Source organism: Poromitra crassiceps, assembly GCF_964638095.1.
Source record: "Poromitra crassiceps genome assembly, chromosome: 13".
Classification (NCBI taxonomy): Eukaryota; Metazoa; Chordata; class Actinopteri; order Beryciformes; family Melamphaidae; genus Poromitra; species Poromitra crassiceps.
Window position 1 is genome coordinate 35,178,306 of NC_139644.1, and position 25,161 is coordinate 35,203,466.

The 25,161-nt window shown below is 45.4% G+C and overlaps 2 protein-coding genes across 4 annotated transcripts; both read right to left on the reverse strand.

Moving 5' to 3' along the window:
• Positions 1–238: 238 nt before the first annotated feature.
• On the reverse strand, positions 239–5,345 carry polr3h (polymerase (RNA) III (DNA directed) polypeptide H). Of its 3 annotated transcripts, none has more exons than XM_083648912.1 (7): positions 5,171–5,345; positions 4,876–4,999; positions 4,629–4,725; positions 3,668–3,754; positions 2,458–2,521; positions 1,599–1,833; positions 239–797 (listed from the first exon to the last, which is right to left on the reverse strand). In XM_083648912.1, the coding sequence occupies exons 2-7, from the start codon at positions 4,984–4,986 to the stop codon at positions 747–749; spliced, it is 645 nt and encodes a 214-aa protein (XP_083505038.1). In that variant the 5' UTR covers positions 4,987–4,999; positions 5,171–5,345; the 3' UTR covers positions 239–746. The 3 variants fall into 3 exon arrangements, with proteins under 3 accessions (XP_083505038.1, XP_083505036.1, XP_083505037.1); XM_083648910.1 differs by having other exon boundaries at positions 5,163–5,345; XM_083648911.1 differs by having other exon boundaries at positions 4,876–5,345.
• A 4,133-nt stretch (positions 5,346–9,478) lies between these two features.
• Positions 9,479–24,579, reverse strand: LOC310787192 (aconitate hydratase, mitochondrial-like). The gene is made up of 18 exons (XM_083648556.1): positions 24,532–24,579; positions 22,670–22,812; positions 21,665–21,923; positions 19,571–19,663; positions 19,057–19,215; positions 18,537–18,687; positions 18,263–18,367; positions 18,035–18,126; positions 16,011–16,116; positions 15,022–15,179; positions 14,641–14,714; positions 14,392–14,503; positions 14,067–14,249; positions 13,496–13,591; positions 11,989–12,180; positions 10,727–10,859; positions 10,005–10,126; positions 9,479–9,654 (listed from the first exon to the last, which is right to left on the reverse strand). The coding sequence occupies exons 1-18, from the start codon at positions 24,565–24,567 to the stop codon at positions 9,523–9,525; spliced, it is 2,346 nt and encodes a 781-aa protein (XP_083504682.1). The 5' UTR covers positions 24,568–24,579; the 3' UTR covers positions 9,479–9,522.
• Positions 24,580–25,161: the final 582 nt, after the last annotated feature.

A 25,161-nucleotide genomic window follows, 5' to 3' on the forward strand; every position in this document is an offset into this window, starting at 1 on the left:
TTGTGAGCTATTTGGAAATAAAGCGGTGAGCATTGCAGACCTGTGTGAGACTGTGTGTGGAATATCTTGTAATGTGTGATCCACTTTTGCAGCTCAGTCATATAGTGTGAAAACCACAACACTAAGGCCCAATCCCAATTCTTATTTTTGAGTGTCCCTCACTTTGACCCTTGTCCTTCAAAACGGACACCCGACCCCTCCATGTGAACGCGCAAAACACAGGGTTTAAGGGCTAAGTGGTAGGGCCAAGGGGGAATTGGGATTGGGCCTAAGACTCCAGATTACAAGACAGAAAGTTGTATAGTTTCAAAAGAACAGTGACCGACCAGGGCTAGTCTGTACGAGCTACTAGCAGTGACAGCAGTAGTGACTTTATTTACAATAGAACCAGCAGAATGAGTCTGTGTGACAGAGCTCCACATAGGGCTTACATCAGTCACTTCTGCCCCTCTTGAAGACTTGACAGTGCTTTTCTAGTTCCTCTCACTGGAGCTCTCTGGCATCGTCCATGGCAACAGGTCCCTATGTCAAGGATGCTGTGTCCACGGCAACAAGGTTCTACGTCCACGACGACAACATGATCCTGATGTGGGATGAAAACTGGCATAGATCATGTCCATCAGCTCAAAGAGTGTTCACCTTCACCATCAGATCCTGACAGCTGATTATCCGCTCCTCTCCTGTGATTCTGTTTGGTCTGTTTTATCAAAGTCAAAGTCCTTGTTCTTCACTTGGGAAAGGGTTTGTCAGTCTTTCCACCAGGACAGGAGCCCCAGCCCGGGCTCACAGATCGTCCCCTGAAAGGAAACAACAGAAACAAGAGGAAGGAGTCAGTTGGATACGGTACAGTCAGCAAACGATAAGTCCTCTCTTCCCTCTGAAGGTCCCTGTGGTTATCACAACTCATTTCTCTACTAGACGCCATCCACTATCATTCAACTCCAAACGATACCACATCAAATTTCTGAGAATGGTACACGTTTTTGTTAATGTCGGAAATCCCCCTCAGACGGCACTTCTCACGAATCGTCCGTCCTCTGCGGTCACATCCTGCCACATCTGAAGCCTCTCAGCTGAGGGAGTGAGGTTTTAAACCTGAACCTTATCAAATGGATTAGACTCCAGTGCAAACGATGTCATGTGAAAACAAAACGCTTGTTTCCCACGACACCATTTCAAAATGTTGAAAATATAGGTAAGATCTAGGACATATACGAAGTCTGTCTAGCTAGTTTAAATATAGGTCAGATCTAGGACATATACGAAGTCTAGCTAGTTTAAATATAGGTCAGATCTAGGACATATACAAAGTCTATCTAGCTACAGTTGACCAAACAGGAAACAAATCTTAAGGGAAAGAGCAGTCTGTAAAATGGGCTCAACATTCACCATGGCCGGTATTACCCTTTAAATAATGTATTCGAATGTATACATTTGATATGACAGGAGGTATATCTTATCAAACACAAAGCGTCATCTATAAGAAGAGTCTTAGTATTACAAAGACAATGTGATGTGCTTGGTTAAAAAGAGAGAAAAGAGCATCCTTGGCCATGTTAAAACGCGTGTTGTTGTTCACCATGGAAATGCCTTCTTACAATCAGAGTGTACGGAGCCTGTTTCTTCTGCTCGCTTTCCTCTGCCGGCGGATCGGTCGACTGTCCGGGTGGAGGCGGGGTCTCTGGCGCCGCGGCAGAGGGGCCCGTCGGCGACGTATCCAGGAAGAGTTCGTCCGTCACCCGAAAACGGATCTCCTCTCCCTGGTCCATGTAGAGGTCGTGGGCCCCCTCGTCTGTCTCGTACTCCCACACCCAAACCTGCTCCGCTTCGTCGCTGGGGCGGGGCAGAGGCTAAGGAAGGCTACGTCGCTCAGTAGCTACAGTTACATGACACTAACAGTTACATTACACTAAGTTACATGACACTAACAGTTACACTAGACTAGACAATTACTTTCAATTCTAGTTCAGTGAGATTCAATTCCTTTATGATTCACACAAGTCAATCATAACACAGGATTAGGACTGCAATTAACTAAGGATTATTTTCATCATCGATTAATTTGTCGATTATTTTCTCGACTAATCGATTAGTCGGCTGGTGTATAAAATGCCACAAAATGGTGAAAAATGTTGATGACTTTTTCCCCAAGCCCAAGATGACATCATCAAATGTCTTCTTTTGTCCTGACCGACAGTCCACAACCCAAAGACAGTCCGTGTAGTAGTGTCACAGAAGACTACAGAAACCGGAAAATATTCACATTTAAAAAGCTGGAACAAGATAATTTTATAGTTTTTATTTTCTTTAAAATTAGTCTAAACGATTAGTTCTTTATAAAAAACAAATGCTGACGATGAATTATGTCGATCGACTTAATCGACTAACCGTTGCAGCTCTACTTACAATTAACTCCAATGATAAGAACGTATTCATTAAAGATTAGGTTGAGGATACAATTTGGCAGGCTGCTGCAGTGACTCTGGTGGAATGAGGATGTCGTCAAAGAAGCCCATCGTCACTGTGAAACAGAAAGGTCACCATCAATAAAGTATTATCTTATCTCCTCTCTTATCAAGTGTTTACCACAGCGCTCTAGTCTAGGTTACATCTAGTGCAAGAGAAAGGGGGGTGGGCTAGAGGGACATTGAGTTTTCAGGCCAAGTAAAGGCTGTTCAAAAGTTATTCAAGTACTTTTATGCACGATTCAGATTGTGGGCTGAAGTTTAATTTGGATTATATGGACCACGGCCTCCATAGTATTCCAACACAGATGAAAAAAACAAATGCACAACTGAGGTGGAGACCCACAAGTTCCAAAAGAAAACGGCCTTGAAAGCCCACATCTTACTCCAACTCTGCAGTCCAAAACAGGCATCACGAATACACAAGAGAGAAGACTAAGCCATCTGTAGTGCATGTAGCTCAATATGCTATGTGTTGCTATGTGGGTTTGGTTTGGAGCATTCATCTGACAAAATGTAATAGAAGTTTTGTGGCAGGCTTGGGCCGATTTTAGATCATATCCAACATCGTGATATTTCCCGAATATTGCAATATTTTCTGAAGATCGTATATATATTGTGATATTTGGGCGGGACTATATCGCAATATTTAAATTTGCATATCGCCCAAGCCTATCACATTTTTTCTTATATGTGTTGTTTACCTGTACAAAAACGATGTATTGCAAAAAGTAACATCACACACAAATCATGCCCATTCATAACAATAGCAGACGTACAGGTAACTAAAAGAAAAAACTAACATTAACAACAACATTCATAATGTGTGCGTCCGACCTGCACAACATAGTCGGGGACAGGGCTGCGGGGCAACAGGTAAGCACACAGTCACACACACGACCTTAGCCGGGCAGCCAAACACTCATCTCCTGACACCACATGCATGGGCAGCGACCAAGCACTGGAAGTGAGCCCTAGACACGAGTGAATATCCCGACAATAACTGTATGTTCCCAGGGCTGTGCGTTGGCCGTGACATAATGCTGCGCCCCCCTCTCCATATGCATAGGCCACTCCTGATTGGTCAATCCTCTCATGCTCCAAACGGAGCATGAGAAGTGGCTGCACCGCTTATAAATGGGAGAGATGACGAACCCGGATGACTCATGGAAAGCAGCTTAAATGATATAGTCAGTACTCACCGTGAACTCCCTCCTGACTGCAGTACTTGATTTTACCAACCAGGATCTCATCGAGGAAAGGGTGAAAAACTACATATCTGAAATGAACTGACAGAAAGAGCAAGAGAAGATCAAAGTGAATCAGTAGTAAGAGTTAAGACCAAGAGAAGATCAAAGTGAATCAATAAATCAACCTTAACTCTAAATAGCTAGGTGCAGCAAAGCCAACTGTATCTATTCAGTGTTTCCCGCAGATTGTTAATCTTGGCACTGCGGAAAGGACATTTAGACCGCTGGGGTTTAGGGCCGAAACCCTCGCCGCACGCAGCTCAGCTGCTGCATGGCCTCGCAGCGCACAATCGTCTGTGCTATTAGCATGTGCAGCGCCCATTTGCTCAACTTTGCATCACTGATGACATCACTGTCACTGATGATGTCACAATGCCTATGACATCACTGATGATGTCACAATGCCTATGACATCATCAGTGACCATCAAGTGTCTATCAAGTGCTCGGCTCGGCTGCTGCGTGGCCTCGCCTGCTCTAATGGTGCGCACGGGTGTTTGTGTGTTGCTCACAAAATGTTATTGCCCTTAAGTTTACATGCATCAGTCTTATGACATCACTGAGGATGACATCAAACTGATGATGACATCATCAGTCTCTGTCACAATCTCTATGGTCACAATGCACAACTGCTCAAGTGATATCACTGATGACATCATTGAAACACTGATTACATCACTGATGACATCATCAGTGATGTCACACAATTGCTCAAGTGACATCACTGATGAAATCATCAGTGATTTATGATGACATCATCAGTGGGACAAAAAATGTAAACAGAGAGAGAACAGAGAATGCCCACATGCTCCCTTTTATAATAAAAAGCATAAGATAGATAGATGTGACATCCATAAATGATATTTTAAGATGAGGTCGAAATACACGGTTTATCCTCCTCCTCATTCTCATACCTTTAGTGTGTGAGGCTCCGTCTCCTGGGAATATATAGGAATCCTCCAGCTTAGTGATGTCATACAAGCAGATGCAGAGGCCGACATTGAACACCACCTTCAGGGTAGAGACCAAGGCATAGTTGAGCTATTAAGGACAAACATGCACGACACACACACACACACACACACACACACACACACACACACACACACACACACACACACACACACACACACACACACACACACACACACCTCTACCTACCTTGTTGGCCAGCTTCTTGTTGAGCTCTTCAGATATTGCCTCGTTCAGCTTCCTCTGGAAGTTCCATGGAGGGATCCTGACCGTGTCCACCATCTCCACCAACACGAACATGACTCAGGCTGAGCTGTGAGGGCAAACAACACGACTCAGATACTAACTTTGTAAGCAGCTGTTGTACAGTAACGGAAACAAATTGCTTTAAATTACCCGGCGGTCTTATTAAATGAGTTTAGAGACAGTTAACTGAAGCTGCAACTCTGAGCTGTCAGCCTGGAAACGTTACTTACCTTCCTACCTGTGCTTAATTTTATGTTTTTCTTTACGACAGCATTTTCTGTTTTTCTTCTTTAAAACTCACGTTAGCTACTAACGTTACTGTCGATAACAAGGCATCGATTCTATGGTTGAACAGCTAATCAGGCAGATACATTAAAATAATCTCCAGCAAAATCGACATTTCTCCAGCATTTTGTTTCTCCCATCCACATGTGATTAACTACGACAGTAAAGTATCGTTTACGGCGTGTCGCAAATTTAAAGGCACAGTGCACTTTTTAGTGTTTATAGTCCTAAATCATGTTGTCGTTTACTCGTTTCCGTTAGTGATTCTTCAAATGAACAATGAACTTATGAACAAGAACATTCTGCACAAAAGAACTCTCAATTGATTCCTAAAACAAAACAGCCACTGAATGACTGAAACGTTTTGTTACAGAGCACTTCCAACATGCAACACATGAAGGCAGCATAATACTGTAGCAAATACTTCCAACAGGATGTAATAATGGATAGGCAGTAGACAGTCAGTCCCTATAAGCAAATTACATTAACATTGAAATAATTAAATAACCAAGAGAAGCACAAAAACATCCAGTTCAGAAATCATATATATTTATTAATTTACCATTTATGTCGTACATGTTGAGATCTCATTTTAACCTTGTACGCTATAAAACTGCAAGCATTTTATATCACTTGTTTACAAAATCAAGGCTGAAGTTAAAACAGAGATGGCAATCACCACAGCTGTTCATATTAGATCATTACATTTTCATGTTTTACATGTGAACAAATCACTCCTGTTAATGGAACACTATACTGAAGAATTCATTTAAAACACATGAGAGGCTGACCATTGTATATTTGTCACTACAGTAGCGCTTCAGAAACTCAAAGACACAAACCAGTGAACAACAAAATATTAGCTCACATTACAGCATAATAATCAAACTGCTCCACAAGTGCTTGTTATGAATGAAAAACATTTGCAGACACAGGAAAGAGAATGTGTTTTTTATGTCACATGATCAGTACACAATGAGTAACAAATTCAGTTCAGCAACAAAACAAATGGACAATCTTTTTTTTTATTAACAACCCAGGTGTTTTTAGCGATTACATTCTGCTTCATTTGTATATTTCGTCATGGAGTATTTTCATGAGGCATCTTTGGCAATTACTGTAATAAGCATATGAGGGCTATTTGAAGTACCGGCAGTTCACCATCAAAATGCTGAGCTTGAGGGGAGGATAAAACAGTGTTTGTGATGATCCAGAACGTGTTGAACAATAGGGTTTACATGCTTAAACACCACATATCTAACATGTACAACTAACACTAGTCATTTGTGTCCAACAAGTCTTAACCTTGGGCTGCTGCTGTCTCCAATCACCTCAGTCTCTGAAAACCCTTACAACCGAAAATCTAAAGAAAAGAAGGAAAATGAGGCTAAATGAAGCCATCACGAGTCACCGTGATAAAACAAACACTCCCTTCTCATTGTCAAAGCGCAAAAGACGTCGACCCAGCAGCAGCATAAAAATGTTAGGTACACTCAAGTACCGGGAATCCCAAAACATTGAGTACAACTGACGGTTACAAGTGGTATTGCGAAACTATTCTAGTAGGGAAGGGGAGGGCAAAGAAATCCAAAAACACTTAGTTTGTTTCTATTGGAGATGTTAATTCATTACATTATCTTACAAGGGGGTCCCACAGAGCAAAAGGCTCTGCATTTACACAGGTAGCGTACAGCATCTCTCCTGCTCTCTCTATACCTTTATATATATATGTTTTACTATGTACATACCCCCCTATACACAGTGCAGCTACGTATATCACATCATTTACATGCAGCTTGAGAACTATGGCTAATATTTCATCCAAAGAACCAGCTGTTACCTCTGCGATGACAGGACAGATTTATAGACTTTCTGCATACTTTGTACGGTCAAATTAAAATCTATCGATAACGAATATGATCTGTTGTATGTCAGTTTGTGTAGGTAATGTCACGCACAGTACAGTTCAATGCTGAGACGGAGCGACATGTTTGCAGAGGATAAATAAAGCATGGCAAAGCACACAGCTATCTACGTCTCCAACTCTATGAAGTGCTACAGTAGTAGTGTAGAGGCGTCCGGACACTAGATTGTGCGTTAGTTTCTGTAAGAAGAGAGCAGGCCTTCACACGATACAGAGGGCCAAACCCCGACCTGACAAACACATTCAGTGTCATTAAAGGAACGCTTTGCCGATTTTCAACCCGCTTTGTATCATTACAATGTCGCTAATATGCAGATGAGCAGCCTTTACCTTGTCTTCATGTTTTCCTGCGCCGAGAGCGCTGAAGTTTATTCCAGCACTTCCGTATCAGAATGACGTGCGATGCGTTTTACGCGTCATTCTGGACACTGAAGTGAACAGCTGTTGCTCGAGGGCGGGAGTTCAAACTACAGATGGTTTCTTTTTATTTTTTCTGTATGCGAACATCCACGGAGAATCGCATGGACTCATACCAGCTGGCTGGGCGAAGTTTCTGCAGGCAGACAAACGGATATTTCTCTGTGTTGAAAACATACACAAAAGGTAAGCACTGTCCATCTGCTTATATTACCGAGATTATAATGATACAAAGTGGGTTGAAAATCGGCAATGCCTTCCTTTAAAGCTGCACTTTGATCACGATCGGTCTGTGATCGATCTGTGACACTGAACTGAAGGATAGCAAAAAGTGATTTCAGCTAATAAAACAGGTGAGTGCAGCTTTAATGTCTAGCCGCTAGCGATACCAAACGCATTACAGCCTAATTCACCGAAACACGTCAGGTTGAGGTTTGGACCGGGCCGAGCCGGCCTGAGGACCTGGTGAAAACTTAACGAGGAGGAGGGCGGAACGGGCGAAGAGGGACAGACGGACGGGAACGCAGACCGATGTTGACCCGACAAGAACAAGCACGTGTCACACTCAAGACAGACTCAGACGTACTAAGGACAAACATGGATGGAGGGAAACAAGACTAGGCAAGCCTAGTTAAGCCATGTCCGTACTACTGCTGCCGCTCACCACTCACACGTGTGTTTCAACAATGGGGAGGGAGTCAGTCAGTCAGTCAGTCAGTCAGTCAGTCAGTCAGTCAGTCAGCCCGAGACATTTCTTAGCTGTTCCGGGTCCGGCAAATATGGCAACACTAGCGCTAACACAATAGCAGTGTGTGTTCTGGTTTGTCGAGACACAAGCGTGCAGAAAAGGTTTTCACACAAGATGTAACATCATGCAACAGCTCCCCCAAAAAAGAGAGAGGGATAGAGAGAGCATGGGAAGAGCAACAGGGAGTGGAGTGTACCATGTGTCAGGTGAAAGGGGGAGTGGCATGTGAACCGCAGGCTGGGTGAGCTCTCTGGGTTCAAAACACATGATGGGGACCCGGGGAATCGACAAAATCCTTATTCTACATACTGTCAGCCTGGCTGCTCAGGTACAGAAAGTATGTCAGCCTGGCTGCTCAGGTACAGTGTGGAGACCTGTTTGTTTCCAATTAACATCAAGTCAATCATTCCATCGGCACCACCTACTGGACCAATACATTCATTTGAGGTTTGCCAGCTTATTTAACTGTGTGGATGGAACAAGTGGAAACAACAAACATCGACAGAGAACGAGGACCGGAGTGTGTGAATATGACGGTCGATAAACAACAACAAACAAACACGATTTACACGAGGAAATGCTGCCAAAATGAACAACACCGTCTAAAACAGAGTGCTGCCAAAATGAACAACACCGTCTAAAACAGAGTGCTGCCAATATGAACAACACCATCTAGAACAGAGTGCTGCCAATATGAACAACACCATCTAGAACAGAGTGCTGCCAATATGAACAACACCATCTAGAACAGAGTGCTGCCTGTGATTATGTGTGTTTTTGTGCCCGTTTATGTGCGCGAGTGTGTGTAGTTCTGCCTGCCAACCAGGAGTGCTTTCACAGTAATGTTGTCTGTGTGCGCGCGTGTACATGTGTGTGTGTGTGTATGTGTGTGTGCGCTTTTCATCTGTACAGCGACCTTGCGAGTGTGTGCATGTGGGTATTGTGTGTGTGTGTGTGTGTGTGGGTATGTGTGTGCGTGGACTGCGTAAATACACTCCTTTCTGTTCCGAAGCATGTGTACAGCTGTCCCTACCCCAGCCAAAGCACAAAGAAATCTGACCGCCTACCTTTCCCCCCCATCATCGGTTCCTCTTTGCGAAGCCCCACCCCCCGCGACATATCCAGGCCCACACATGCCCCCCCCCCCCTTCCTAACCCCCACCAAGGCCCCTCATTGGCCACGTTCAGGTCCCGCCTCCCTCCTCCTCGTCGGCGATTACTGGAGCATCTTCATCCTGTTGAGGGCGGAGCCGGCCTGGAACCACTCGATCTGCGTCTCGTTGAAGGTGTGGTTCAGAGTGATGGAGTCTTTGCTGCCGTCGCTGTGGTTGACCACCGCCGTCAGGGGCTGGAGGAGGAGACAGGAGGCAAGCAGAGGCAATTTACGTGGACTGAACACCAGTGGGACTGTGGTGGTCCACGGGGCTATTCCATCAACCTGGCTTATCTGAATCCCCACTAAGTAACCATGGTAACTTCTGCCTCAGAACTAGCCTGCTCTGTACCAGGTCACTTTTAAGCTTGGTTTAGCTTTTGGGTCAAACATTATCTGAAACAGAAACAGACTCCCTGAAGACAGTTCTGTCAGGTGTATTTTCATGTTCGCATCACTCATATCATGTAATAAAAATATAAAACTCATGGAAATAATGTCTCACCACTTTCACTGTCTCCAAATGAACAGTGAGTGTTGCTCACCTTGCCGGGGGCAAACGAACCAAGTCCTGTGATGGAGATCTGGTCGTCGGGGCGGATTTTGTCGTAGTCGTGGGGGTCGGCAAAAGTCAGAGGCAGCACGCCCTGTTTCTTCAGGTTAGTCTCTGTGATGAGGAGGAGGATGAAGAAAAGAAGATGTGAAAGCAAAAGGGATGGCAGAGAAAGAGAGAGAATAAGGAAGAAAGAGTGAGATATTTGCTCACACATCATACTTCCATTTTGTAAACAGAGAAGGGCTCTCCGCCTCGGTGGAGTGGATCTATTACATAGCAACACAAGGTCATGGAGAACAATGCACACATTCTGTGTCCGCATCTGAGTGTTTGTGTGTCAGGATGTCATTGACTAGCAACAGGTCTTATGATGAATTTGCTGTTCCCTCTCCACAAAATGAATCCATGTCACCAAAAATCAATTCCCTCAAGAGCAGGTGACATTGAAAGCTTCAAACTGTATCTATCAACAGCAACTCTTATTTTTAAACCAAATTTTAAACGAATTGAGACTATGAGGACGGCAGGGGTTGGAGGAAATACACACTGTACATACCGAACACAACTAATTATTTTTGAACTATTTGAGAGTTAGCATAATAACATTCCTGCTTGTCTCCAGTGAAGCAAGAATGTCTCCAAACTGTTCAGAAGTGTACGCGTGACATGATTTGGGTTGCGTATTCGTCACCTCAGCGCTGTGAAACTCACCGTGGATCCTGGCGAAGCTCTTGACGATGATGGCGCGTCCTCCCAGGTGCCGGGGCTCCAGGGCGGCGTGCTCCCTGCTGGATCCCTCGCCGTAGTTCTCGTCTCCCACCACCACCCAGTTCACTCCATTAGCCTGGGGAGAGGACAAAGATCAGAACACCACCCAGTTCACTCCATTGGCCTGGGGAGATGACAAAGATCAGAACACCACCCAGTTCACTCCATTAGCCTGGGGAGAGGACAAAGATCAGAACACCACCCAGTTCACCCCATTAGCCTGGGGAGAAGACAAAGATCAGAACACCACCCAGTTCACTCCATTAACCTGGGGAGAGGACAAAGATCAGAACACCACCCAGTTCACTCCATTAGCCTGGGGAGAGGACAAAGATCAGAACACCACCCAGTTCACTCCATTAGCCTGGGGAGAGGACAAAGATCAGACCACCACCCAGTTCACTCCATTAGCCTGGGGAGAGGACAAAGATCAGAACACCACCCAGTTCCCTCCATTAGCCTGGGGAGAGGACAAAGATCAGACCACCACCCAAGTTCACTCCATTAGCCTGGGGAGAGGACAAAGATCAGAACACCACCCAGTTCACTCCATTAGCCTGGGGAGAGGACAAAGATCAGAACACCACCCAGTTCACTCCATTAGCCTGGGGAGAGGACAAAGATCAGAACACCACCCAGTTCACTCCATTAGCCTGGGGAGAGGACAAAGATCAGAACACCACCCAGTTCACTCCATTAGCCTGGGGAGAGGACAAAGATCAGAGAGACCAGACGAACCATCACGCTGTGCTGACGTGGCCGAACTGTATTGGGAACATTTGTAACGACATAGCCTGATAGCCAAGTAGGGCTGCAAGATTATGGCTAGAATGAAAATCCCAATCAATCATTTTGTTACATATTTTGATCTCAATTTTAAATCATGTTAGTTCATTATTAGTAACAACGATTTATGGAGCATAATCAGTTTATTGCATTGAGTTATATCAACCTCTTCAGCTATGGCAGGTATTCTAAATGAAATGGTGTTAAAATAAAACTGCTTAATATCGCAGTCTTAACCAAAAGCTGCTGCAGGCCCCCCTCTGTGATTTACGCTGACAAGACGGGTGTATTTTTACAGACAAAATCTTGCCTGGTGTGGCTTTAATTATGCAGCACAAGCACACTGCATGCTACAGCATCTCTCAAAGTGTCACCAAAATATTTCTAAATAAACAGACGCCGTGCCCAGTCAGACTCACCTTATAGTGGCGGGCCACGTCAGGCACGCCGCCGTACTCTCCTGTCAGCTGGTTCTTGATCTTGTTGATGGCGTTGTTCTCCAGGTTGACGGCGCCGATCAGCAGGTTGTTGGAGATGTTGTCAAGGTGACCACGGAACTTCAGCCAGGGCCCGGCGGCGCTGATGTGGTCGGTGGTGCACTTGCCCTTCACCTTAGAGGAAGAACACAAGACGAGAAAGAAAACAAAGGCAATCAACCATTAGTGCCTGATTGTTCAATGGTAGCTCACTCCCTTTTATACAAAGGCTTCTGGGAAAACAGCTCAAACAAAAACATCTAAACACTTGTACACAAAAAGGCAGAATTCCCACATCTTCTTCCAGGCCCAATTCCCTCAAATTCAAGGACCCATCATGGTATAGAGACACTGCATGAAATAGGCCACACCCATCATGGGGGAAATCGCTCGGTTCACTCCCATAGACCAGCGTCATTTTCCTTGAATTAAACATAGCTAAAAGCTGTTGTGTGGTGGGCTGCGCAGACAACAAATGTAAAAAATCGCCAGTTAAAGTTTTTTTGTACTCCTGAGCAAAACAAGGAAGCCATTGAGAATTGGCGAGAAGAAGAATGTGGATCTAGCTGTCAAGGAAGTAAGTTGGAGTGTTCATCTTCCGTATATACGATCTTTTGGTGCAACACGCAACCATGCACGCGACATAGGAGAACGCCAGGATTGGAGGGGGGGTTCTGTTTTCCCCCGTTTTGGGCGTGGTTTCTGAATGATGACGCGCTCCGCAGTGTCTCTATAGTTTGAGACACGGATCAAGGTTTATTACTGTTAAAACTAAGAATGACAACTAGCAGTCTTTACAGAAGCTAACAGACAACAACTAGAGATAGAGAGGCTTGAATGTGTGTGAACACTTCTCAACTGCGTAAAAATAGTATATCAAAATAACTTCCATTTCTATTCTTGCACAAACTATATACATTCCAGCACTTTCAATTACCCATGTCTATTCAGTGGGCAGTGGTGGCCTAAAGGTTAGAGAAGCACGCTTGTGACCCGGAAGGTCGTCAGTTCAATCCCCGGGACCGGCAGGATAAAGCTGGGTCGGGAAAGTGAAAAGGCAGCGCTTGCCCCTCCCTCATTACTACCACTGAGGTGCCCTTGAGCAAGGCCCTTAACCCCAACCGCTCCAGTGGAGCTGATCATTGGCCAGTAGATCGGACTGTGGTTGTACTGGTCAGCTTCCAGGTATGAATGTGTGTGTGAATGTGAACAGGGCGCTCCTGAAAAAGAGAGCATTGCTCTCAGTGAGACTACCCCTGTATAAATAACGGTAAAAAAAAATCATGTCCATTAAAAAAATCAACCTCTTGATTTTTCTCTCTCAAATTCACAAGCTCAATTCACACGGATTTCAGGGAACCCTGGAAAGATCTTCTCCGTTAGTTTATCAAATGAATTGGAAGTACTTCCACAAATCCATTCACAACTCCCATCCCCCTCCTTTCCTCACCTTGATGAGGATCCTCAAGTCCTCCAGGTCTTTCCCGTGCCACTTGTCGAAGGGCTCCAGCAGCTGCAGGCGGTTGCTGGAGGGGCTCACATCCACCTGAGAGCAGCGGCAAATAATCAGGATCAGACGTGGAAGCGCTTCAAACCAAACAGGTTCATCACAGAGTGTATTTCAGAGGATAACGAGGCATCCACTTCCAGATCAAAGAGGGTTTTATTGAAGCAAACGACCCGGTTCCTTACAGCCTAAACAAGCTTTCATCAGCCTGTCAGTTTACACTTGCGCACCCTTTCATACACAGCTGCATACTCTTACTTGGCTACGACACGGGATGCTTGCCTCAATCATGGATCTCTCTTTCATCTGCAAGTTGAAGGCACTCTGATCCTTCTTTTGAAATTCTATTCTAATCCTGATAACCTAACAGCAGCGAATTCATGTGTTATCCAGAAAGAAACGCTAGAACATTTGTCAGTGTCATCACAAAGTGTTTTTCAAAATGGAAATGAATGTCTGTGATTGTTTTTTCTTGTGTACTTGCTGCCGTTTCAAGTAAATATCTTCACATCACCTTGATGTCGCCGCCCTCGGCCGGCGGGTGCTGGTAGGTGTCCTGGCCCGGGTCGAAGTCCCTGGAGGGGAGCTCATCGCCGGTCGGGGGTTCCAGCTTGAACTTCTCTCCGTTGGCAGCGGTCAGGTAGTCGGTCTCAGGGTTGAAGTCGAGGGTCCCGGCGATGGCCATGGCGGTGACGATCTACATGACATCACAGGAGGGGAAGGGGGGGCAACAAAAAGCATCATCATCATCATCATCATCAAAGTCATCCCGTTCTGCTCCAGCTGGAACTGAAAGGTTTCATTCAGTGTAGTTTACCGCCGTACTCCTTACTCCTTACCTCAGGCGAGGTGACGAAAGCATGGGTAGCCGGGTTAGCATCGTTCCTACCAGTGAAGTTCCTGTTGTAGGACGTGACGATTGTATTCTTCTCTCCTTTTTTCACATCCTTCCTGAAGAAGGTCAAAAGACGGAGCCGGTTAGTCAGGTGTGTAACGTTTATGGTACATCGCAGAATTTTCCCCCCGCTTTGCCCAGTGCAGAATGTTCAAAGTGAGTAAGAAAAGACCTTCATGAACGAGGTGCGTACCTGTCCCACTGTCCGATGCAGGGTCCACAAGCATTGGCAAGGACCACTCCACCAACATCACTCAGGATCTTAGCCTGAAGAGAGACATAGCTAATTCCAATAAATCATTTCCAGGATCTTTCAAAATCACACAATGTAGAGAGATATACAACAAAGACGACCATGACTTTGGTTATAGCCTTCTTCCACATAGAAAGTATAAAGGTGCCAGAACATATCTTCGCGGAGGAGAAGGAACAACTTAGTCAAAAAGCACGAAGGACAATAAGGTCCTGCTGGGAAAAACAACAACATCAAAAATAGACTAGGACTAATTAGCCATCACTACGGGTCACAGGTCATACTGGAGTTTCAGTTCACATGGTTGAGATTGTGACTCACATATCCGTCCCTCTCGATAGTGGCACGGATCTGTTCGGAGCCCGGGGTGACGGTGAACAGGGCCTTGCACTTCAGGCCCTTGTCCAGAGCCTGCTTGGCCAGAGAGGCGGCTCTGCCCATGTCCTCATAGCTCGAGTTGGTGCAGCTGCCGATCAGACCTGCCGACATCACAACACACACCAGCAAGAGTCAGGTGACATGCTTGGTCACAACACACCAGCAAGAGTCAGGTGACATGCTTGGAAGAAGAGAACTGACATTAAAGAGGAAACTGAAATGACGGAGAGTACAGTTACAGTGGCAGATATAGAACGACTCGTCTATTTTTAATAACACAGCGTGTACATGAAAAGGGAGGGAAATAGTCGAGGAGAAGTCGCCAAAAGACCAGCAAGAGTCAGATTATGCATCTTGAATATTGTAATTAAATTCTACTCAAATTGAGAGACTGGAATTATATCTATTCCATATACATCCTAGGATTAAGTCGCTTTGGAAGACCATCGGCTAGATCAGAGGTTGTCAAATGTTTTTCAGCCAAGGACCCCTTACAAGATAGAAAATATACCGGGGACCCCCTCATTCTGATTTGTGATTTTGGGCTAAGCGTAATTGTTTCCACAGTAACGTGCTTGACTTTTAAATTGATAGGTTTGTTAGATTAGAATGTAATCCATGAACCATTTTAGATTTAAAGCATAAAATATTTTCGTTGAACTATGAAGCTTTTGCAACAACAAAAAAGTTGTTGTTTTTATTTTCCTGAAAACTTTTCGCAGACCCCCTTGCAAAGTGCCACAGACCCCTGGGGGTCCCCGGATCCCCATTTGAGAACCACAGGGCTAGATGACAGAATTGTAATGTAAACTGATCATATGTGGTCAATAATAACATAGCTTGTAGAAACCAAGAAGGAAATATCTAATTTCACAGGACAAAGCATTACAGATACACTGGTAATTTAATAAGACTGTCACACAGATACTGACCAACTTTAACTTCCAGAGGCCAGTCGCTCTTCTTAGCGATAGCCCCGATCTCAGACACAGGGTGGGCCAGGTCCGGCGTGAACGGCCCGTTGATGTGGGGCTTCAGCTGTCAGGAGGGAGACACGGCATCGAGCAATGAGGAACAATCACAATGTGGGTCGAGTTGTGCCGATACCGATACCAGCATCACGAATGCCTCCGGCTCCGATACTGCCTAAAAATGCTGGATCGGGTATTCGCAAGTACACGTTTTTTTTTTTTTTTTTTTTTCCCCAGATTTCTTTATCCCATTTTTATCCTCATATTAGTGCTAATTTTAATTTATTTATCCTGGTTGCTGCTCCACCCTCTGCCGATCTGGGGAGAGCCGAAAACTGGCTCCATGCTTCCTCCGAGACATGGGCAGTAGTAGCCAGCCGCTTCTTTTCACCTGACAGGGGAAGCTTCACCGGTAGGACATAGCACGTGGGAGGATCACGCTATTCCAACAAGTTCCCCTCCCTCAAAACAAGCACCCCAAACGACCAGAGGAGGCACCACTTCAGCGACCAGGATATTGCATGTTTTTGGTGAGGGGTTCCTATATGAAGGAAACCCCCAGGGGGCACGGGGAGAACATGCAAACTCCACACAGAAAGGCCCTTTTGACGAGAGTACGCAAGTCTATGCATGCACCAATACTACTATGCAAAGTATGCATCCGATATTATGTAATTTAATAGCCCTGAAAAAAGTAGTTTCACCCGGAAAACACTTGAGCCAGGCCATAAGGTTAGTTCTATACAGCTGTTAAAAAATAAGAATAATAAATAGATTCTTTTTTTAACGCACTGGTATCAGATCGGTACTCGGTATCGGCCGATAAGCAATTTCAGGTATCAGAATCGGCATTGGGAAGAAAGAAATGGTATCAGTCCGATACTATCGGAACATGTGGGACTTGGGTGAGCATAACTGCAAAATATTGTTTTGTGAATAAAAACATTTACCAGGGGAACAACAAGAGGCACGTAAGCAGCCTCATGTCCTTCCATAATCACACACTAATTAAAGTGTAACTTACCCCAAAACACTTTTTTTTTTAGCTTTTAACCAAGAAATCTGGGGGGGGGGGGGGTCAGTCCCCCTTTAAGTTAAGTAATGTATTAGTGCAAATATTTCTATGCCAACAAGCTTCGCCCCCCCCCCCCCCCCCCCCCCCCCCCCCCCAATGCTTGTCTTCACATAACACATGGGTGGTATGAATATGAACTCTGTATCTTAAAGTCCCTGGAAACCAGAAATATTTCTTTATTATTTAGCATTTTGAGTTCATCACATCACAAGACCCTATGTTAATAAGCCACCAGCCAAATTTGAACGATGATGAACGTCGCAAAGTATATAAATTTAGGTTTGACAGTCGTGGCAAAACTCATGAGAATCAATTATTTTTTAGAGTGTATTTTCTCCCGCGGACTGTGTGGGCGTGTCCCGTCTGCAGCAGGTTTTTCGAGAGAGAGAGAGAGCGCGAGACAGAGGGGGGGAGGGAAACGGAGAAAGAGATCGAGTGCTTGTGTCGAACACAGCACTCGTACTGTGTGTGTGTGTTGTAGAATCTTGTAGAAAAGTGTCGATTTTAAGGCTTTGGGTTGAAAGTAATGTATAATAATTTCGGAGGCACAAAATTACTAAGATAAGACCCTAAATAACATAGTTAGAACATTTTTGTGGATTTTGGTTTCCAGGGACTTTAAAGCATTGAGGAGTTATTGAAGTCTCAAGAAAATCTGTTTTTCCTCATTAATGTGCAAATGTATGCAGGAAGGTGATCCAAAATCTAATCAGAACTCAGATCATCTACTCGATTGGGGGCGTTTGTGGTGCAAGGATGAAGTTTCTATCATGTTCTTGAGTTACTGTATTCACAAGAATGTGTCTCCACACAGACACACCATGACAGCGGCAGGAAATGAAAATACGATAATGTTTCAGGTTACATTATTAATGTCAGGGAAACTAAGCCCGAGTGTCTCCGTCCTCACCTCGCTCAGGTTAAGCTCAATGACCTGGTCGTATTCACAGCCCTTATCTGGGACCAAGTCGTCCGCGAACTGATCAGCCAAGGAAGCGATCTCTGACAGGGAGTGAAGGAAACAACAGAAAATAAGACGGAGTGAAGGTAGAATGGATGACTACTGAACATTACGGAGACTAATTGTGGTGTGCAATCTGTGGCTCAGTAGAGAGGGTTTCAGCGTGTCTGCACGGACCTGCACGGCCAGTTTTCTCCAGGTAGGTTCTCATGCGGTGATTGTAGGGGAACACAGAGGTGGTGGCTCCGATCTCAGCTCCCATGTTGCAGATAGTGGCCATACCTGGAAGATGAAGAAAACAAAGTGACATTTAAGTCTAAGAGCAAAGTAAATCGCACCAAAGTCCACTTTTTCCCTAATCTGCTTGGAAAAAACGGGACTTATACCATCCATAATATCTGTATTCTTCCATTTACACTCATCGGTATATTTTGATGCGTTTGGTCCTCACCAGTGCAGGAGATGGAGTCGACTCCAGGACCATGGTACTCCACGATGGCGCCGGTGCCTCCCTTCACAGTCAGGATGCCAGCCACCTTCAGGATGACATCCTTGGGAGACGTCCAGCCGGACAGGCTGCCAGTCAGCTTCACACCAATCACCTGCAGAGAGAGCAGAAGAGAGCAGACATTTGTGATAGAAATAAATGGTAAAAAAAGAGGGAGGCTTACATTCGAAGGAAAACTCCGCACATCTCTCTTACGGGGCAGGTGCGTAGGACAAGGATATAATTCACACAAAATAAAGAGAGTCCCGCACACTGTCCAAACTTGCAAAAATAAATGTAATAATTGTAACGTTTCGGTCTCAGAATTTTGTTTGAAAAAGGTCTGAGACCGAAACGTTACAATTATTAAATTTATTTTTGCAAGTTTGGACAGTGTGCGGAAAAAAAGAGGGAGGAAATGTCAGATTTAATGACATCTAAATAAAATAAAACCATAAGATACCAAAAGATGGAAAGAACTCACGTTCGGACACTTCAGCTCCCAAGGGATCCCAGCCATGACATCAACAGCGTCAGCTCCTCCCACTCCGATACAGATGGATCCCAGGCCGCCGCCATTGGGTGTGTGGGAGTCTGTACCGATGAGCATCACTCCTGGATACGCATAGTTCTCCAGGATAATCTGGTCAAGAAAAGGGAAAAGGGGCCTTTTTGGGGGGGAATAAACATTTCTTGCACCATTGAACAAACTGGGGTGTTTCAAAAGGCATATGAACCATTGACCCAGGATTGGAATGTATCTCGAGCACAAAAAGAGTTTAGGATTGCATAGTGATTCTATGTCAAATGTGTGTGCTGACACACATTCACTGACCAGTGTTTATTCTGTCATCTTAGCCTTTTGTTAAACAGGCAGTGTGCCTGAGCTGTACCTTTTTTGATCGTCTAAATCCAGAGACATGTAGTGTGAAGATATCACCGTCCTGCCTGTTACAACACTTTTTATCTTAGCATCATTTTACATCACAGCACCGTACCTGGTGGATGATCCCTGAGCCTGGTTTCCAGAAGCCTACTCCATATTTGGCTCCGGCGCTGGCGAGGAAGTTGTAAACTTCCTCGTTCACATCCTGAGTAAGAGTAGTAAATGGGGAGGAGTTAGGGATTTCCTATTGGGACAAGATATATAGGAGTATGTCCTTTATGTAACATCCAAAGAATACATTTGGCTGTAGCCCTTAATTCTTAATAATCCTGTCATCCAGCTTGACCTCCTAGTCTCACGTGGTCAGACCCAACGTCTTACATCAACACCCTTCCGGTGACGGAGGGTCTGAACTCACAAGTCAAATTTCCAGGTTCCGCCGACAGGAATCGTGCGGCGAAATCTGATTGGCTGGGCTGTTATGGAAGTCCGACATCCCGTCCGTGGTTGGTCAATTCATATGTCTGTCACGCCTCTTTTGGGGGGCGGGCGTTAAGCACTTTTCAGAGTTGTGCTCCAGACGTAGATGTATCATATCTACGGCGGGCTACTGCGAGACTACGACCTCCATTCACCAAGATGAATGACAAGCAGCACAACTTTACAATCACGAGTTTCAACTGTGGCTCTGTCTGGAGCCACATGAATCCTATCCCACCACACCTTGTCTGCATCGTCCTGCTTGGTCCCTCTTTACTTTACAACTGTGTAAATACTGTACATACATACACAAATAAATAAGAAAAGGCGAGTGGACTAAACAGCATCAGGAGTATGTATAGTAGTATAAATACCAAAAAAGCATTGCACTTTGCCTTTTATGCTTTCAATCTGCCATCCAGGGCTCGATCAAATCTCCTTATATAATCAGTATGATAATAATCTATGTCTATAAAATTGAATATGAGGGCGATATTTATGTTTGTATGTTTCAATTCCGTGTCCGGCCACAGCTACGCCGTTTCAAGTGCGATCGAAAATCACCTGCGCCTAGCCAATGGGACACTGCAATTAGACAACCATTTGCCCCTCTTTTCAATGAAAATAACCACTTAGTCATACATTTTAATAATTTCTTTCAAAAGAATGCAAGCTTTTGATATTTCATAATATACTCCAGCAAAGTGGAGGAAAAAAACAATGGTTGAATAACTATGTGATTTCTAAATTAAAATGGCAAGTATGGAAGAACTATTTTGCCAGTATTTGTCTTCATTCCTTCACATATCTCCCTCCGTTCCTCCTCGTCCTTTCCTCCACCTCCCCCGCCTCCCACGACACCTCACTTCCTCCAATGTGAAACGTGCCCTTCACACACCTCGTCCCCTCCAGCCCCTTCTTCACACACCCCGTCCCCTCCAGCCCCTTCTTCACACACCCCGTCCCCTCCAGCCCCTTCACACACCCCGTCCCCTCCAGCCCCTTCACACACCCCGTCCCCTCCAGCCCCTTCACACACCCCGTCCCCTCCAGCCCCTTCACACACCCCGTCCCCTCCATCCCCTTCACACACCCCGTCCCCTCCAGCCCCTTCTTCACACACCCCGTCCCCTCCAGCCCCTTCTTCACACACCCCGTCCCCTCCAGCCCCTTCACACACCCCGTCCCCTCCAGCCCCTTCACACACCCCGTCCCCTCCAGCCCCTTCACACACCCCGTCCCCTCCAGCCCCTTCTTCACACACCCCGTCCCCTCCAGCCCCTTCTTCACACACCCCGTCTCCTCCAGCCCCTTCACACACCCCGTCCCCTCCATCCCCTTCTTCACACACCCCGTCCCCTCCAGCCCGTCCCCTCCAGTCCCTTCACACACCCCGTCCCCTCCAGCCCCTTCTTCACACACCCCGTCTCCTCCAGCCCCTTCACACACCCCGTCCCCTCCATCCCCTTCTTCACACACCCCGTCCCCTCCAGCCCGTCCCCTCCAGTCCCTTCACACACCCCGTCCCCTCCAGCCCCTTCTTCACACACCCCGTCCCCTCCACCCCGTCCCCTCCAGCCCCTTCTTCACACACCCCGTCGCCTCCAGCCCCTTCACACACCCCGTCCCCTCCAGCCCCTTCACACACCCCGTCCCCTCCAGCCCCTTCACACACACCCCGTCCCCTCCAGCCCCTTCACACACACCCCGTCCCCTCCAGCCTCACCTTAGCCCTCTGCAGGTCCTGGGGTCCACCGATCTGGGCCTCGATCAGGTGGTCACAGTGGATGGTGGAGGGCACAGCCACCTTGGGCAGCCCGCTGCTGATGAACTGCAGCATGGCCATCTGCGCTGTGGCATCCTGCATGGCGACGCGGTCCGGACGCAGGCGCAGGTAGGTGCGGCCGCGATCGATCTCTTGCCCCGCCGGGTCGTCCAGGTGGCCGTACACTATCTTCTCAGACAGGGTGAGTGGCCTGTTCAGCCTAAGAGTTGAGTTGGAGAATGGGAATTTGTAGGGTAAGGTTCGATAGAACAGGGTTTACCTTGGGCTATACACACACATACTGATGAAAGAAAATGAAACTGATGAAAGCCAGCTGATAAAAAGATTTTTAGCCCTCATTTCTTGAAATTTTGGTATCTTTTGACATTCTACTCACATCATGCTTGCATTTAGAAGTCTGCCCAAAATGTCAAACTTATATTATCCAAAGCCAAACATATTTTATTTTTTGCGGATATATCCCAGTTAATATTTGATTTTCTATGTTTTGTACTTCTGGAGAGTAATTTGCATAGAGTGTGAAAGGCCTGAACACCAGATGCCAATGGCTTGCCAGGAAGGCAAATGCATGGGGGCTGACCATTCATGAATTCATGACCTGTTAAAGTTCCATCCAAGTCAAATATCACTTCAAATGACTAACAACTAAAGAAGCCATCTAACAGCCAGGGGAAATGCTTTTCCTATTCCTGGATGACAGCCAGTGGTCAGGTCAGTGAGAGAGGAAATGCCTGGTCATCATCTAAAGTTAGCCCAGTGGGGAAGGGGGGTGGGTCCTGCTGGCTGTGAGGTGTCAACACTGTAAATGTCAAAACGGTTTACTATCCCGCTTGCTGTAATAAACACCAGCCGCCATACCTCATAGGCCTGCTTGTAAACAGTAAGGACCTTGTTGTGTATAAGGGCGTGTACGTTCATGAATCGGCGAAAGAGGCTGCTGCTGACCTCTTGCGCACGATGGCGATGTTCTCGTGCATCTTCTGGTAGTTGATGCTGGAGCCGGGCTCAAAGCGGCTCATGGCCACCTTCGCCTTGGCGCTGAACACCGCCGAGACATGGAAGCGCCTTGCCCCGGTTCCGAGGGCGAGCTGCACCAGGAGGGGGAGAAGACCATTCAGAGTGTAGCGACGCCATGATAAACACAGTTTTATGTACAGTTTAGGGACAACACTTATCAGGTTTTACAACACATTAACTTTCAGTTATAAAGACTGGGGAGAGGAAGAAGACAATTAAATTGTGCAAGAAGGGGACGGCATGACCAGGAGCCAAGGCAAGTGAAGACAGTTATGGCCTAACAATCCTTCAGCTTGTCTTGAAAATGAGCCAGGAAACAATGCTGTCCTACCTACCGAGGAAAAAGGATGTAACTTAAATTTTGGTCATAAGGAATGTAGTCATTTTGTATACAGTACAAGGAAAAAGAGAACCTCACTTAGTCACCAAACCAACACATTTTCAAATACCTCACAAGTCATTTGACTGGGCAATAAAACAAATAAAGTCGCCTTTCCTCAATTTCACAGAGTAGTTACTGCCTTCTTTTTTTTTTGCCTTTAACAGCACAGAAAGTCTCTATGTGGCCGGATTTGAACTTGCCACTGAGTGATCCTATTATGATATAGGTGGGTAACATTTCCCACCTATTATAGGATCACATTACCTTCTAGCCAGCTATGATCAGTTGCCTCATGTCTACCCGTAAGTCTTGATATTCAATGGAAAATCACTCTGCTTTCAAAGTAAACTGAGTGAAAGTTCATTTGACTCATATTTCAAGGGTTATGGGAGTGTTATTGCCAGACTGATGAGTGGATAGACAACAGTCTCCTACACTGTAAACCACACAGCTTCACTATAATTACAGAAGTTTTGTTAACAAATAGGTCAAACCATTAGGCAACATGATCATCTTACTGCTCAATGGTTGGTATTTAGAATGAAGAAGATGCCCTCATGATACACAAGAGGACCACAATGATATACATCAATAAAACAATCAGCTCGTTTCAATAAAGGCTACTGTAAAGGTTTTTGCCATCTGCATGTGATACACATCACATGACTATCATAAAACCATAGGCAGTATGGCGATACATCACTCAAATAGAGCCTACAGGTTCTACTACGCCAATTAAACCAGAAAACTTGTATTACCTGCCAAGTATGTTTGACTCGCAATAGCTTACCAGTCTAAATAACTAGTGCTAAGGAATGTTATCCATCTCACATTCATCCAAACAATAAACCCAGCACTGTTGGAATAGACTGCGTAGCACCAACAACGTGTTTAAAGGATGCAAGGAATCGCACAATAAACAACAATAAATGCTTGTCAATCACCATTGAGAATTTTGACATCATCATCGCGGGCATGACGTACTACACTTGTCATCAACTCCGGTCGACTGTTTGGAGACAGGAGATGAATCGGAGCAAGTGCGTACTCAATAACCTTGCGATCACCTTGCTAACATCTGGGCACTCCGGGTCGACCACGGCCACTGTTTAGCTGAATGCGGACTGAAATCAACGTTATCAGTAAAGCGGAGAGTCGGTGCACATTGCGGTCATGTCGGGCGTGATATAACCCGTTGCAACACATTGCTATCAAGAGTCAAACGGGGACGCTGTGACCTGACTGAAAGCTGTGCGGTGGAGACTCTTTCTTCTCTACGTTTAACGACTATCGCTAAGTTTTAAACGATGGAGATTGTAACACAACACGAACCCTTTCGAAATTAAGTCATGCAATCGATACCAAGAGGGTTAAACATGTATATTTATGTAAAATAACGGTTTCTTACCCGCAACCTAGTGACTGTCAAACAGTAAGACGCCATTTTGCTCACTGACAAAGATGGGTGTCGCTGTGATGTGACGTCAGCGGCGCTTGTTATAGAAGCCCGTTATTGGCATGGTTATTGGGCTGTATGGAAAACAGTCTGATTATATGATACTTTTTTTTATTTGAATAAAATATTCCAAGACGTGAAAGATTAGGCCGAGTGGTTTGCAGTAACCAGGCGACCTTATGCAACTCAAGCCCATTCAAGGAACTACAGCTGTCAACAGCCCAAGTTTGGCACTGATGACATCATCACTGAGGACATCATCACCGTTTCAACAGTTTGGTACTGATGACATCACTAATGACATCATCACTGATTACATCATCACCCTTAATCCATTCCTGACTGACTGACTGACTGACTGAATTAATTAATTAATCCCTTAATTAATCAATTAATTAATTAATGCCTGACTCTCCCCAAAACTCCTTCTCGACCATGTACTGCGCAGGCTGCGCACGTGGGAAAAATCTGATTATGTGCCTATTATATGATATTATTCTTTCACTAAAATCCTATTCTAAATAATGTTTACATAACTACATGCATAAGAACTTTTCTATTGCAGTAGCCATTACATTTTTA